Raw genomic sequence first — 15,316 nt, 5'->3', positions numbered from 1 at the left:
CTAATTATTTAGTGGGTAGAATGATACAAGGCATTACTTCTAATCTGTTGCATTGTCAATATGCAGCTAGTAACTCGTATCTCTTTATATATGTGCCATTACTTACTTTTTGTTAGTAAAAGAATGTGGTTATAAGTTCTCCAGTAACTTTAACGTATTGTAACTTTGGTAACATTCATCCTATTTATCTTTTCAGTTATTTTTGGCAAAGAAGAGTTCTCTCACTTATAAATAGTGTGATCTTGCATTATTTTTAATATACAAGAAAATTTAAAAAATATTATAGAATATAGTAGTGAAAGAGAGAGTTGAGACAAAAAAAAAATTAAATTTTAAGTCTCCAATAATATTCACTATACAAAAGAGAGTAATTATAGAGTACATGAAAGCGAGAGTTAAGATTAAAAAAAAAATTCTAAGTCTTTTAACTATATTCACTATACAAAATCTTAAGATTTTTGTCTTGATTTTTTTTATCAAATTTAAGTTTTACTTTTCTTGGGAAGGAAAATAAAAGTAATATCATAATTACTTTTATTTTTCTTGAAAGGAAAATATATATATTTTTTCATATTTGGCTAGCTTCTTTCTTGGAGGAAAGGTGGAACTCTATAAATAGAAGGGCGCCCTTCTCATAGAATAATACACTAACATCCACAATGTAGTTTTCAAAGCTTCTTATTTAGGGGGAGATTTCTCCCATTAGGTTTTAAGTTTTTCAATATTATTTTAATATGTAAGTCGTTTGATCAAAACATATTAATAATATATTTTTAGTATTTATTTTTCGTTATCATCTGAATTATCATCTTCTTGGTTTGCAAACTTTAAGTTTTCGCATGACGCCCTCTTGATTTCGAACCTAACAAAAAAAAAGTACTTATATTAGTGAAAGAGAGAGTTGAGACAAAGAAAAATACGTTAAGTCTTTAACTATATTCACTAAACAAAGAGAGTAATTATATATTGAAGGAATGTGTATTTATAGTGGAGCTTTGGACTCTTCAACTAATTTAGAGTTGCTTGAGTTATACATTGTCGTGATGGACTGTTGTATCCTGAAGGGGACAAATCAAGAGTTATGATATTAGATCAATGTAGATTATGCCGCATTGGGCTTGAATCTCCTTAAAAAAAATGAAATATATTTTATTTACTCAATTTTTTGTTTAATTTATTTTCGACTATAATTATTGTAATTGTGATATATTACATCAATAATATGTACATTAATTCATTTTATTAATTCATTTTTCCATATCTACACCTTATTAGGATTGTTCTTACTGATCCACAGTCATATCACATTTGTTACTGCATCTATAAATGTCAAAGAGGGCTGCAGTAGGCATCTAATTAAAGAAAACAGTAATCTATATAACCTAAACCTTTTTTGTGAAATTGACACTAATCTATGAAAGATCTTTCATAACTTGCCCAATTATATTAATAAAACAGTAACCTATACAACCTAATCCTTTTTTATGAAACTGACACTAATCTATGAAAGATCTTTCATAACTTGCCCAATTATATTAGACTCCTCATTATTCTTTCAGGATCATAACCTGAACTGAACACAAAATCAAAAAATTGTTGGTGAGCTCTGCATATGAGTGTGTGGGCCATATATAATATATAAGACAAATATGAATCTATTTTGATACATATATAAGACATACGGAAATAATTTCACCTTTTATGTCTCAATTTATGCACCGCTTTTTCAGCTTTTCGAGAATCAAACCATTTAGATTGATTGTGAATTTAAGTATGAAATCTTCAAAATTACATAAAAGTACTAAAAATCACAATAAGTAACATTTTAAAATACTAAACTAAAAAATATGAAAAAATTACGATAAAAAAAATAAATAAATTAATTTAATCATAACTATCTTCAATATGCCTGGACCTCGAATGAGTACTATGAATAGATCAATTCTATTTGTGTGATCTGTTCTAGTAACTACATTCCCAGTTTTTGTAGAAAGCTCGATCAGCGAGAAAAAGTGTTTAATTTGGTCGAAGCCAAAAAGACGCGACCCATTTTATTTTATTGGCCAAGCGCCGTAGTCGAGCTAGGAAAGTGAATCAACAAATGCATGCAAGCTAAGGAGGGATGTAATATAATTCAGGAGCTGTGTAGTTCATCTAAACATTCAATAATCTATAACAAGAACAATAGATGCAGACATTCTGGAATCAGAAATTGGAACGACAAACAAACAACAAGAAATGAATAGAAAACTTTATTTATTTCATTGTTGTTCTTACTAATTAGAACAAAAGGATCCATGCATATTTCATATAGTTCCTTCCACTAAGAACAAGAAAATGGATCTATGTGTTTGATTGAACAAATTTCATGTGCCTTGGTAATTCTTTTTGAAGAGCAGCTTGACAACAATCAGGATTCCACCTACAGCAAACTGGGGTATATCCATCCACCATAGCAACAACAATCATAAGCACAAGAGTCATAATCACCATCACCATCATAGCGAAACTCATTTTTCCTTTCATTACAAACATTTTTTTTTTTATTGATTTTTGGAAGAAAGAGTAGGTATTTATCAAGAAAAATATTTATTAATAGATAAGACAGAATTAATTTCCACTAATTAATTGTATACTATTATATTTCCGTTTATAGTTTATATGTCTAGATACATTTTTGAATTCTTATTCTATAGATATTTCTTGATTTTTAGTACTTAGTAGAAACATTATATATGGAAAATAAAAATGAATTATTTGTAAGTGGAATGTGTATGATTGACTATTGAGTTTTTTAATTTACACCGTCAAGTTAAATTAACGGCCTACAGTGTAAAATAAATTATAGTGAGTTAAATTATATTGACAGTGTTAGAGTTTCTAAAGTATTTGTATTTATTATTTGTAATAAATAGTGAAATATTTGTAATTAATATTGATAGTGTTAGCGACTTTTTTTTTTTTTTTTGATTGAGGGAGTGATATTTGTAATTAATAGTGAAATATTTATAACTGATATTGATAGTGTTTGTATTTAATATTTGTAATTAATAGCGAAATATCTGTAATTAATATTCATAGTGTTAAGAGTTTTTTTAATAATGCGGGAGTAATATTGATAGTGCTAATGACTATTGAATTTTTTACTCCGTCAAGTTAAATTAACCTATAATGTCAAATAATTTATAGCGAGTTAAATTATACTATAGTGTTAAAGAGTATTTTTAGACAAAAATCTATATAAATGTAACTAGTCATTTGCACTTTTGTTAATATTTTGTGTTCTATTTTTTGTTTGTTTCTAATATTTACCTTTAGGGGCTAATCATTTTTTTTTCGAAAATAAGTTTATATTTTTCTACCGTAATATTTTGCAAGTTTTTGTCTGATTTTCTTAAAGAATTTATGTTCCTTTAAGCATTCGTTTAATTGCTAGGAGCATTAGTTAAAGACGATCCCATTTGAAAGACAAATCGTGCAATTATTGGACTGATTTTTGTTCAACCAACCTAACTCATTTTTTTAATTGATCATTTGAGCTTAACACTAATTCAATTTTGAGTTTACTGCTTGAGATTTAGTTTTTTTTTTTTTTTGTTATGATTATTTTTCTTGTATCATGTGTTTTGTAAAGGTTTCAACTTTCATATTACGCAATTTTTGTTGAGAAAAATACTACCCGTATTAATATTTCAAAAACAACAAGAATTCATCTTTTAGAAGTTTTCTAAAATTTTCTATTAATTTTGGTCAAAAGAATTAATTATATATTTATTAGACTTAATGACAACATTTGACATGATCTTAAATTTTGGTCAAAATTGATTGCCAACATTCAAAATTTGAGTTTGACAGAATAAATTGTCTTTATGGATAATTATTACTCTCTCATCTATGTTTAATTTATTTTTGTATAGTTTTTTTTAAAAAAATTAATTAGAGGTGCAAATTAACTAATATGATCTTATTTAATCATGATTAGATGAATTTTTTTCAATTAATATGAATATAGTTGAAAGATGCGATTAATTCTCTTTTAAATTCTTAAATATGCTAATTATTTTAAGATAAGTAATTTTTTTTAACAAACATATCAAGTAATTTAAAACGGAGGATGCACCTTTATCACCTTTATTGTTGTCCTTTTAACTCTTTGTAAATGTTGGTAATGGGTATTTGACATGAGGTTTTTCTCCTATATAATACTCCATCCATCTAATATTAGTTAATTATCTTATTAAAAATACATGTTTAAAATTACTTATTTATTTATTAAATTAAAATTAAATTAATCAACTCTTTTTAAATTTTACCATTACAATGAATACTCTTTAGAAGTTTAAAAAACACGTTTATAAAGTTTCAAAAAAGTATCCTTAAGGGGTAAATTGCTAAAATTATTATTCTTATTATGATTTCTTCAACAACATGGGAAAGTGAAAGTGATCACCTAATAGATATAGGACGAAGGGAGTAAGTCTCAATTGAGCTGTTGAAGCAGCCTGTTCATGGTCGATATGCATGTTTTAGCTGCTTCAACTGTGATTTTAATATATCACCCCTAATCAATTATTTTAAGTCATTTAAGTATTACAAAATAGACATTATTTAATAAAAGAAGGTAAAATAGACACAAAAATAATAAATTAACTCTTGATTTTTAAATTGGCCAAATAAAATTAGATAACTATTTTTAATATACTGAATAAGTAAAAATGAACATAAAAAATACTTTTCAATGATTATATTTATGTTAAAAAGGGAGTACTTTTTAAAAAATATATTAGATACAAAAAAAATTCCTTATCTTTAATGAGATGATTTGAAGATAACTTATTCAAGACATTAACGTAAAAGATGAATAAACCAATACCAGTATACTAAATCGTAATTTTACACAGCTTATTCTCTGTAAGTACAATAAAACTGCTTTATTATTACAAATAAGAGAATAAAAAAATTAACAATGGGCTAGTGCATCGAACAAAAAATAATATCTAGTCATATATAAATTTTCCCCGCAAGTGTAAGTGAGAAATATGAAGTGAAAACAATATATGAAAAATAAAGAGTACTTTCTTCCTTTTCTTAATTTTTTTGTTGGATTTTCTTTATTAATTTTTTTTATTAGTTTCTGATTCTTACTTTAATATTGAAAGAACTTGTTGAATTATAGAAATGCATTTTAATCGATGAAATATCATTAAAAATAGAGGCATAGACGTACCTCAAGCTAGAGAGTTTCCATGATTTTTCAATATTTTACAACAGTTTTCACTGCATTAAATTAACTCATTTGTCAAATAATACAAATAATAACTATAATATAATTACATAATAAGTTTTGAATACCTCCCAAAAGGTTTACAAATAAAATATAATTTTTGAATGCATATAATGAAGGATAATTTTAAAACTAAAAAGAAATACATGGTAAATCTTGATCTATATCTAAAATATTTTGATTTGTCAAATTATTGTGTTAACATTTTGACCGAGTAATAACTCCCTATTTCCCGTTGAAGCTTTGCAAATTAACGAACAATACGAGACGATATGCTAATAATAAGAATAATAGTAATCTGAAAAAATAATGGAGCATAATTAAGTAAGATGATTGCTTTAATACCCATCTACTAGAAGTAAAAAATATTTTTTTAATTAGCACATTCTTTTCAATTAGCGTAAAAAATTAAAAGAAATTGAATCAAGTTGGACAAGCTATTATGACCCAACTCATTTTTACTTCATTTCAGATCAAAATAACTTTTGAGTTTTGAGCCAATTTAGCTCAACTCGTTTATTAAATCAAAATATCAAATCAATTTTCATCCCAAATTTAACTCAACTTATCTATTTGACGACCCTATCGGCAACAAGTTAATGAATCCGACCAAGATAATCTAATATTTTTGAAGTCGCATATAAATTACCAACGGCTATTTTCACTTAATAAGTGAAGGGGAGAGAAAAATAAAATTTAATGAGTTTTTATAAGACAACTACTATCTAAAACATCAACGACTATTTTCACTTAATAAGTGAAGGAGAGAGAAAAACAAGATTTAACGAGCTCTATCTAAGTACTAAGCACATGTGGAGAAGCTCAAAGAACTTTCTTTTATTTATTATTAAGCCAAGGTCCTAAGTCTCCGAGGCCACCCACATTTTTCAAAGATTTCTGAACCTATTAGGTCTTAATTTCTTTCCTAGGTTTCAAATCTAACTACCCTCTCCACGAGGTACCTGGTGGAGGTACAACCTGAGTCTGTTTTCGAAAGACCCTCGGCATGAATGACAAAACTCATAAGCTAAAATAATCAGCCATTTCAAAACTAAATTAGCACCAAAGCCAAAATCAGGAGACAATTTTTAATCCAGAAAAGGGTGTGCCTAAGAAATGTCGAAATGACTACAAGCCTCTGAGTTGGACTCAGATTAATAGCCGTAAGCTGGAAACACCACATAACTTTTTATTAGAATTATTACACATGGTTGATCAACATGACAACAGATCAATATAATCGACATCGCCTAGACAGGAAAAACTCATAATCGGGGTGCTTGTTCACGAGTGTTTCTGCACCATTCATTCTCACAGCTCGGGACATGAAAGATGCAGTCTGCTCCAATGTCTTCAGTCGATCTCGAAGAACTGAAGGAGCATTTGAATCCAAGGTCACAGCTTCTTTCGGGTGGTGCTCCGCGGAGTGCCTTGGCTGAAACCAGCATTCACCCTAGTTTTGCCGTTCATATATAGAAAAGAAAAAATACTTACAATATTAATAAGAGGTAGATATTATAGTTCTTATATAAATAGTAGTACTAATTATCATTCATGGACAATGTTAGAAAAAGCAGAACAAATGCAAATTTAGTACATCGGCAATTTTGATTATATAAGAAACTTTCAGAAGTACTTCAAAGCGGTCTAAGCAGTTACCAAACCTGAGTATTGTAGCTTAGGAGCCCCACAGTTGGGGAAACTACTCCAGCATCCAATCCACGGGTGCAAAGTGTCTGGTCTCTGTGAACATATTGGCCAAGCGAATGATAACTCAAAAAAGAGGCACGAAAATTGCCGGTTGGTATCCTATAAATGGGATACCATGCAATAGAAAACCTGCAAATACAAAGTACCATTAGATATATGGAGAAGTTTGCTCTAAAACTTGAAGACTTTTGTACTTTCACATACTTCTTTTCCCAGTATTTCCCATGGATTGTGCTTCACATATTAAAAAATTAATCATACTAGAAGCCTTTCCATACTAACCACGAATGAGGGTGCAGGTCAGGTAAGCGGGCGGACTGTAGGATTGATGGATCTCCAAACACTCGACTACTTGAAGTCCTCCCACCAGCAGCAAGTTCCTTAATCCTAGAATAGAGTAGTTGCAGTAAGCCCAAGAAACAAGTTATAATGAAAAAAAAAACTAGCATTGCTAACAAACCATAAAACTAGAATGATTAAAAAAAATAACTTATGTCGAACGTACTTTTCAAACAACGGTTTACGATTTTGAGGCTGTTCATTTTCGAAATATTCAAACAGAAGCTCCTCATTATCATCAGATAGTTTAGATTCAGCTGGTTGATGATGCAAATCCATATCGCTGCAGTCTGAAGATGCCGTGGGATCAGAGACAGCATGCCTTTTTGGTAAAGAGCTTGAGTTTTCAACACGAGGTTGAGGTACAAGAACAGAAAATCTTTTGTGGAAGTCTTCTATAGGTGAACTCCCAGACATTTTATTTATCCCAGAGTCCCCCACATCTATGGAACCCAGAGTTCCATTATCCTTGATGAGCTGAACAGCTGACAAAGAGGGAACAAAAAATGCACTGAACTTTAGACCATGTTGTTGAGAACTTTTATGTTCCTCTGCTTCTACTTCTAAGCCATAGTTTCCATGTTTCTCATACCACTGCCACAAGTTCCCTAAAGAGATATTCGGGATCTCATGCCTGCATAGAGGTGCACCTTGACCGCGGATACAAGCCTGACAAGTACGGATATTAACAGATGGACATATAACTGGAGAGGAAGAACGAAGAAATTTCTCAAACTCAGCAACAGGATAGCCCTTGTCCATCTCAATAGCTTCAGCGGCTAATTGTGCCCCATGGGCTTCATTCACTGCCCAACAAATGTCATTTTGACGACCACAAAATGTTTGGGATTTATCTCCAGGAATCAACAATTTTGAAGCACCAGCATGCAAGCAAGCTTCACCGATAGGAGATCTTTGCGCAGACACACATTCCTGCGGACTCTTATTTCTACTCCGGTCCTTTGAAACAAGTCTTTCCTCATTTGTATCTGCTGATAAAATAACATCAACAGCACTAGGTAGTTCTTTATTCAAGACAACATCATCATCAACCTGTGAGAAATGCAAGTTTTGTATGTCACAATTGATTATATTAGCATCCTCCTTCTGAATTCTTTGCTCACACTAATAATTGCTTACCTTAGCATCTTTGTTAGCTTCATAGACAGTTGAATCATTTGGTGCTTTCCCGGCGTAGTTATCACCCTTACGAGTCATTAATTATATGTTACCAACAGTTTTTTTTATCGTTTGAGAAATCTCAAGTAGAAGAAGTGGCTCTTCTGGCTATTGGAAGAGATTATTCAAAAACATGCAGGCAACGGTCGTCGGATAACCTTAAATTTGCATTGATAAATACTTCCCTTTATCACTGTTTGAACCTAGAAAAGTCGACCCCAAAGTCAAAAAATCGTTAAACACCGCGTAAAAAAATATTAACAGAATAACTTTATTTCCTTCAAGTCGTTAGTTATGTCTCTCAGTTGCAACTCTCAATCAGTGAATTTCCAATTAAAGTTAAGAGCTCCATTAGGCAAGAAAAATAATCAATTGAAATTTGCAAGAGAAGGTTCAAACAGAAAGAAAAACATGTCTAACAGAAACCAGCAGCATATTGTTTCACTGAAGTTAACTTGACATTCTATGGATTTACAAGTCACCTAATTCTGAAACTAAACAGTGAGATAGATACTCAATTTGACGCCATTAAAGCATAAGCTATTGCAGTAGCTTTAAAAACAATTACTGAAAGTATCACTAGTTCAATGATAAAACTTATTCCAGCCGGAACTGGAAACCAAATTAATGGAACAACGTTATGCCAGCCGGAGCTGGAAAGTGGAAACCAAATTTTTGGTATAACGTCGTAAATTCAAGTCAAACAGTATCCCAAATACTAGCAAATCATAAATAGCATGAACTGTATATTGGAGTTAATTTGTCATCAGAGAACACGATGAAAGAAAAGAAAAAAAGCAGAAAAAGAAATAAGAGGATAAAATTTAAAAGCAAGTAACTTAAGATAAATAACAACATTAAATATGACTACTACTCAGAGGCGGAGCCAGCCCTCTTTAGGGGTTCGTCCGAACCCCATTCGATGGAAAAATATACTATTTATACATGATTAAAATTATTTTTTATGTGGTTATAGTAAGTGTTGAACCCCTTCGACTTAATTTTTTTTTAATATTGAACCCCCTTACTTGAAATCCTAGCTCCGCCTACTTAATCCCAAACAAGTTGGGGTTGGCTATATAAATCCTTATCGATAACTTGATGAATTAAAAATCAATAGAAAAAAGTGAAGAACCCAATGAACATGTGAAACTCAAATTGCCCACTTCCCTAATGTGGAGAATAAGAATAGAAGACAAAAAAATAAATGCAACACCCAAACTTGGTAACTACTTTTTTGTAAACAGGCACATATCCGTAAATAAAAACAACCACGAAACCCGAAAGCTAAGAAACTCAAAAGAAGAGTATGTCATTGCAAAAGTACATAGATCAATTCAATCACAAATCCTTTTTTTTTTCATTTTGACAACCGTGGTGTCTGGGCCAAGCTGCGCTCACCTCGACTAATTCCTACCTGTCACCTTCCACCAGCCACAAGCATTAAGTACCTAGTAACTCTATGCACCAACGCTAGGAGCCTAGGACAACTTGGAAGCAAACACCTAATATTTTTGTCTCTGTTCGGATATGAATCAGAGACCTCATGGTTCTCAACCTTCATTAACCACTAAGTCACACCCTTGTGAACTTCAATCATGAATGTTATACCCATGAATCATTTGGTTCACTAAATAGTTATGTAAGGATTAAAATATTGCATGGACCTGTTTATGCAGTGATTAATAATCAATGAATTATTTTACTAGGACCAGGTGTTCGGTACTTCGATTCAGTTTCTAAGAACTTTGATTGGTACTTCGGTCTTTTGTTTTTCAAATGTATATACCGAACTGTAACTTTTACAAGCTTGAAGGTTCGACGTGTGACTGCTAACAAGGAACCAAGGTTCATCTTGAACCAGGTTCACTATTTTGTTTGAATGTAGGTAGTTACACAGACAATCAGAAGTGCAACACGTGTCCCCATTGTAGAAATAAAACTACATAAGGAAAAGCGTATCAACGAAGGATGCTAGAAGCTAAGTATGGTGCAAGGTACAAGATCATGATATTGAAGATCTCCTACTGAAGAACTATTTCCTTGTAGATCAGGCAGGCAAAAGGAAACCCTAAGCGGAGTTGATCAGCTTGGCATAAAGGCAAAAAGGAGAAAAGATTTAGCAGCTTTTGCATACAAGAAATATGCAGGTCTTGAAGCAAATAAGGTATAAACACAAGGAGTTTAAGTCCGACAGAACTTGAACCAAGTTTGAAGTTAGAGTAGCAATTAGTTCTGTAATAGAATAGATTCAGAATTGTAATCTTTTCTATTGTTGAACGTTGTTTAGGTCTGAGATTGTAAAACAAGAAGTGGGTTTCGCTTCTTGGCTGTGAGGTGTTGTAACAGGAAGTGAGTTTGGCTTCTTGTAGTGCTCGTGTGGTGTGGTAAACAGTTGGAGTAAACTGTTGGTGCGAGAGTCAAGAGTTAGGTTCTAGAATTACACAGTTATAATTGAGAACACGCTCTTTGAAGTTAGTGAAGTTGTTGAAAAATCTATACATCATAGGTCGTGATCGTTACTCCATCGAGTGTTCCACGTAAAATTGTGTGTTGTTATTATTATTGCCTGTTTGCTTACAGTTACAGGAACCAGGTTCTTGTAATCTCGCAGTTGGGACAATTTTCTTTCAGTAACTTATCAATTCGGTTTTTTCTTGTTTAATTTGGTTTCGGTTCTTTGGTATGGCCTTGGTATGCTATTGCCTGTGTTGGAAAGTAGGAGAACATGTTTGTAATTTTGATGATTGACAACTAAGAACCTGGTTCACTGCTTGTTGTATTTTGTATGTTGTATCATGTGAACCAGGTCCCAGTAGAAGTGACGCGAATACACAAGAAAATCAAGTACAATTAAGGAATATTGGAGCCACGAAATAAAGAAGAAAATAAAGAAAGGAGCAAAGAAGGAAAGCAATAAAAAGAAGAAATAGAGGAGGAGTCAAAGTTTCCTTATATGATACAATCTCCTTATAAGGAAAGGAATCGCCTAATTCCTTTTAGGAAACTAAGTTTCATTTGGAGGAGTCCTAGTCTGTGATATTCTAGGTATGACAAATCTCCAGCATATATATGGCATATGGCATGAAGATCATTGAGAGTCGCACCTATTGTATATCCACGAAATATATCATCTTGAGAGCAATAGTCATCGGAGCAAAAACCATAGGACATCATCACAACAAAACAGAAACCTTTGTTGAGTTCATCAGTTGGAGTAAATTGATGAGTTTTGAGACTCTAATAGGATAGATTCTGAGTTGTAATCTTTTCTATTATTGAACGTCGTGAGTGTGAGTAATAAGAAGCAAGTTTGACTTCTTATTTGTGGGGTGTTGTAACAAGAAGCGGGTTTGACTTCTTGGAGTGCTCATACAGTGGGTTGAACAGTTGTAGTAAATAGTTGAGTTGTGAGTTAAGAGTTAGGTTCTAGGATTGCGGGGTTGTAATCTTGAACAAAGCTCATTGAATTAGTGGAGATTGGTGGTGAAATCCTACACATGCAGTGTAGGTCGTGTTTTTTTACTCCCTTGAGCAAGGAGTTTTTCATGATAAATTTGTATTGCACTTTATTTTACTGTTTGTTGTTTACTGCAATTTCCGAGACCAGGTTCCTAATACGTGTGGTGGAATTAGTTAATTTCTTTCAGTCTGCTTAAAGAAATAAGCTATTATCGGTTGGTTGGGAAACTAACACATCAAATTGACATTCTATAATAGATTTTTTTTCATTGAAAAATTATATTATGTAAATAAGTTAAAAATTGTTTTAATACATTACACAAATTATAGAATTTCCATAATCCCCTTTAAAATAGGGAAAGATTTTAATGTGTCAGGTAGGCGGCGTAAAAGTTGCTATATATAAATTGCATGTCCAGATGTTATGTGTTTGATCAATGTACCACATAACTTTGATATATTTCTTACAAAGAGGAGAGAATAGGCATGGATCGGAAGATAAACTATGTCTGCATGTAGTTAAATTACAATATCTAGACGCTTGAATCATTGATCAAATTTCGCAAACCTTCCCATCAGGAAACACTTGTGATGCTAGAACTCAATGCCCAATCGAGCATGTTGTCCCATTTTGAAGTTGGTTTATTCGGAACCAGCAAACAAATAATAACTATGAAATTTTAGTGTTAAAAGTGCGTAATTTAAGTAGAATGAATATCTTAACATGTCTTGGGTCTATGATTCAAGAGAATGGCGAGATTGATGAGGATGTCTCAAACGCATTGGAGCAGGTTGGATGAAGTGGAGGCTCGCCTCGGGAGTGTTGTGTGATAAGAAGGTGCCCTTAAAGCTTAAAGGCAAGTTCTACAGAGTGGCAGTCTGTCCGGCTATGCTGTATGGTGTGAAGTATGTTGGCCAGTCAAGAACTCCCACGTTCAAAAATTGAAGGTAGCAGAAATGAGAATGTTGCTTTGGATGTGTGGACTTACTAGAGGGAATCAGATAGAGTTAGGAATGAGATTATCCGAGAGAAGGTGGGAGTGACTTCGGTGGAAGACAAGATGCGGGAAGGAAGGTTGAGATGGTTTGGGCATGTGATGAGGAGGGGCACGGATGCCCCAGTTCATAGGTGTGAGAGGCTAGCTTTAGATGGTTTCAGGAGAAGTAGAGGTAGGCCGAAGAAATACGGGAGAGAGGTGATTAGACGTACATGACATGGAGCTGTTACAGCTTACTGAGGGACATGACCCTAAATAGGAAGGTGTGGAGGTCGCGGATAAAGGTAGAAGGCTAATGCGTGTGTGGGTTGTAACTAGCAGTTAGGGAGCTCTTGTGTAGCCGGGTTAGTAATCCTAGGACTGTGTCCATTGGTAGGAGCCGCTAGTGTATGCTACTACTAGCTAGGTGAGTGTACTTTACTTATTTCTTATTTCCTATTTACTTTCTTACTTTCGTATTGCTCTTATTTTCATGTCTCTCTTATTTCTATTTTTATTATTTCTTATTTCTTATTTCGGTTATGCCACTCATCCTGTTTCATGTATTACTATGATCTTGTTAACTATTTTTTATCTTGAGCCGGGGGTCTATCGGAAACAGTCTCTCTATTTCTTCGGAGGTAGCGGTATGGACTGCAGACATTTTACCCTCCCCAGACCCCACTTGGTGGGAATATAATACACTGAGTTTGTTTTTGTTGTTGAATATCTTAACATGAGAATGGCAATGTTCATGAAAATCGGTATTTGAGGACATGCAGGAGATCAAGGAAGGACATCAGACAAATTAAAGTAAGGCCATTGAGACGCAAATGTATACCTACACATAAAACATCAAGATACAAAAACTAAGAACCAAAACATATACCACAGTAGTTCCATGATTCAGTTAACTGAAATATCAAAACGTTAAATTAAAATCAAACTTTCGTGAAAATAATAATACATAAGACCACCTCCATGTTTTACATGCATGAATTACTTACTTTTAAAGGGAAATTTACCTTTAAAAGGGTGAATCACCACATTGATACACCTTTTCTTGTTCTACATTCTATCACGCATAATATTATAGGAGCATATAGATTCACCCATAACTTATATTCCACTACTATTTAGTACAGCATCGATCATTCCTTTTTCTTATGTAGCCAAACAAAAAATGTACCATTTTATGCTGGTATCAATTGCTTCAATACCATAATTAACTAATCCACTATATACAATCCCAACAAAACACAAAATTATATAAAAAGAGCAACAAAAAGAAAATCAATCAAGAATATAATGCTGGACTAGAGGGAGCTAATCCAGCTGGTATATATCATTTGTAAGTCAAGAACAGTCCATAAAATTCCCACAACCTCAAAGATTCACCGCTTTATCATGATTAAAGGAAACAAACAAAAATTCTAACAGAAAATTAAGTACATTAGATCGAGAGAGAGAATAAAAAAAAAAACAAAGGAATTTTCCACTTCTTGATCTTTTGTTCTTTGGTCCATATATGATGATTTGATCAAGAAGAAATAGAAACACATCTTTAACAAAGAATTGATGAGTAACAGGAACAAACTTTTTAGCATAAAATTCAAGAATTCTGCATGCAAAAAACACATGTTCAAGCTTAACAAAGTTGTACCTGCAGTCTTTTTTTCGATTATATATTTTTTTCTGGATGATTTTAGGTTGTTCCCCAGCTAGGTCGGCGGCAGTGGGGAGGGGAAGACACGACAGCACATAGAAACTTTGGTCTGAGTGTGTCAAAGGTTTGTTCTTGACAATGATGAGTGGCATGCTATTTATACTCTAGCTCCCACTCTCTTAACTAAGCTTCTAGTGCTTAACTTGTGTAAATTACATTAACCTCCTCATTATATTATTGTTAATTTATCTTAATATTTATTTGGACTAGTTATAAATAAACCCTCAAACTTTACTTTAATCTTCACTTTAACTCAAGCTTATTTAAGTTGAAAACTGAATTTGGTTTATCCGTATCAGGATATTGGGTTAACGGTTTTTAAACGGTTTTACGAATTATTTTATTAATAATGGCTGTATATTTTAAATTCTATAGGGTGGTAGTCCGTCCGGCCTTGCTGTATGGAGCGGAGTGTTGGCCAGTTAAGAACTCCCACACCCAAAGAATGAAGGTGGCAGAAATGCGGATGTTGCGCTGGATGTGTGGACTGACCCGAAGGGATAGAGCTCGGAATGAGACTATCCGGGAGAAGGTTGGGGTGACTTCAGTGGAGTGTAAGATGCGGGAAGCACGATTGAGATGGTTCGGACACGTGAAGAGGAGGGGCATGGATGCCCCGGTCCGTAGGTGTGAGAGGCT

General features: G+C 32.9%; 1 protein-coding gene across 1 annotated transcript; it reads right to left on the bottom strand.

Moving 5' to 3' along the window:
- Window positions 1–6,391: 6,391 nt before the first annotated feature.
- On the bottom strand, window positions 6,392–14,729 carry LOC107874695. Its single transcript, XM_016721454.2, has 6 exons — window positions 14,615–14,729; window positions 8,474–8,715; window positions 7,500–8,386; window positions 7,277–7,381; window positions 6,949–7,123; window positions 6,392–6,737 (listed from the first exon to the last, which is right to left on the bottom strand). The coding sequence occupies exons 2-6, from the start codon at window positions 8,549–8,551 to the stop codon at window positions 6,516–6,518; spliced, it is 1,467 nt and encodes a 488-aa protein (XP_016576940.1). The 5' UTR covers window positions 8,552–8,715; window positions 14,615–14,729; the 3' UTR covers window positions 6,392–6,515.
- Window positions 14,730–15,316: the final 587 nt, after the last annotated feature.

Source organism: Capsicum annuum, chromosome 6 (assembly GCF_002878395.1).
Source record: "Capsicum annuum cultivar UCD-10X-F1 chromosome 6, UCD10Xv1.1, whole genome shotgun sequence".
Taxonomy (NCBI): domain Eukaryota; kingdom Viridiplantae; phylum Streptophyta; class Magnoliopsida; order Solanales; family Solanaceae; genus Capsicum; species Capsicum annuum.
This window is presented reverse-complemented; position numbering and strand designations above follow the sequence as displayed.

Excerpts from the sequence above, each read along its gene's own strand:
- LOC107874695 (XM_016721454.2), bottom strand. The coding sequence starts at position 8,551 with ATGACTCGTAAGGGTGATAACTACGCCGGGAAAGCACCAAATGATTCA. Across the intron at positions 8,387-8,473 it reads AAGCTAACAAAGATGCTAAG|GTTGATGATGATGTTGTCTT; the intron begins GTAAGCAATTAT and ends CATTTCTCACAG. Across the intron at positions 7,124-7,276 it reads GACCTGCACCCTCATTCGTG|GTTTTCTATTGCATGGTATC; the intron begins GTTAGTATGGAA and ends TTGTATTTGCAG.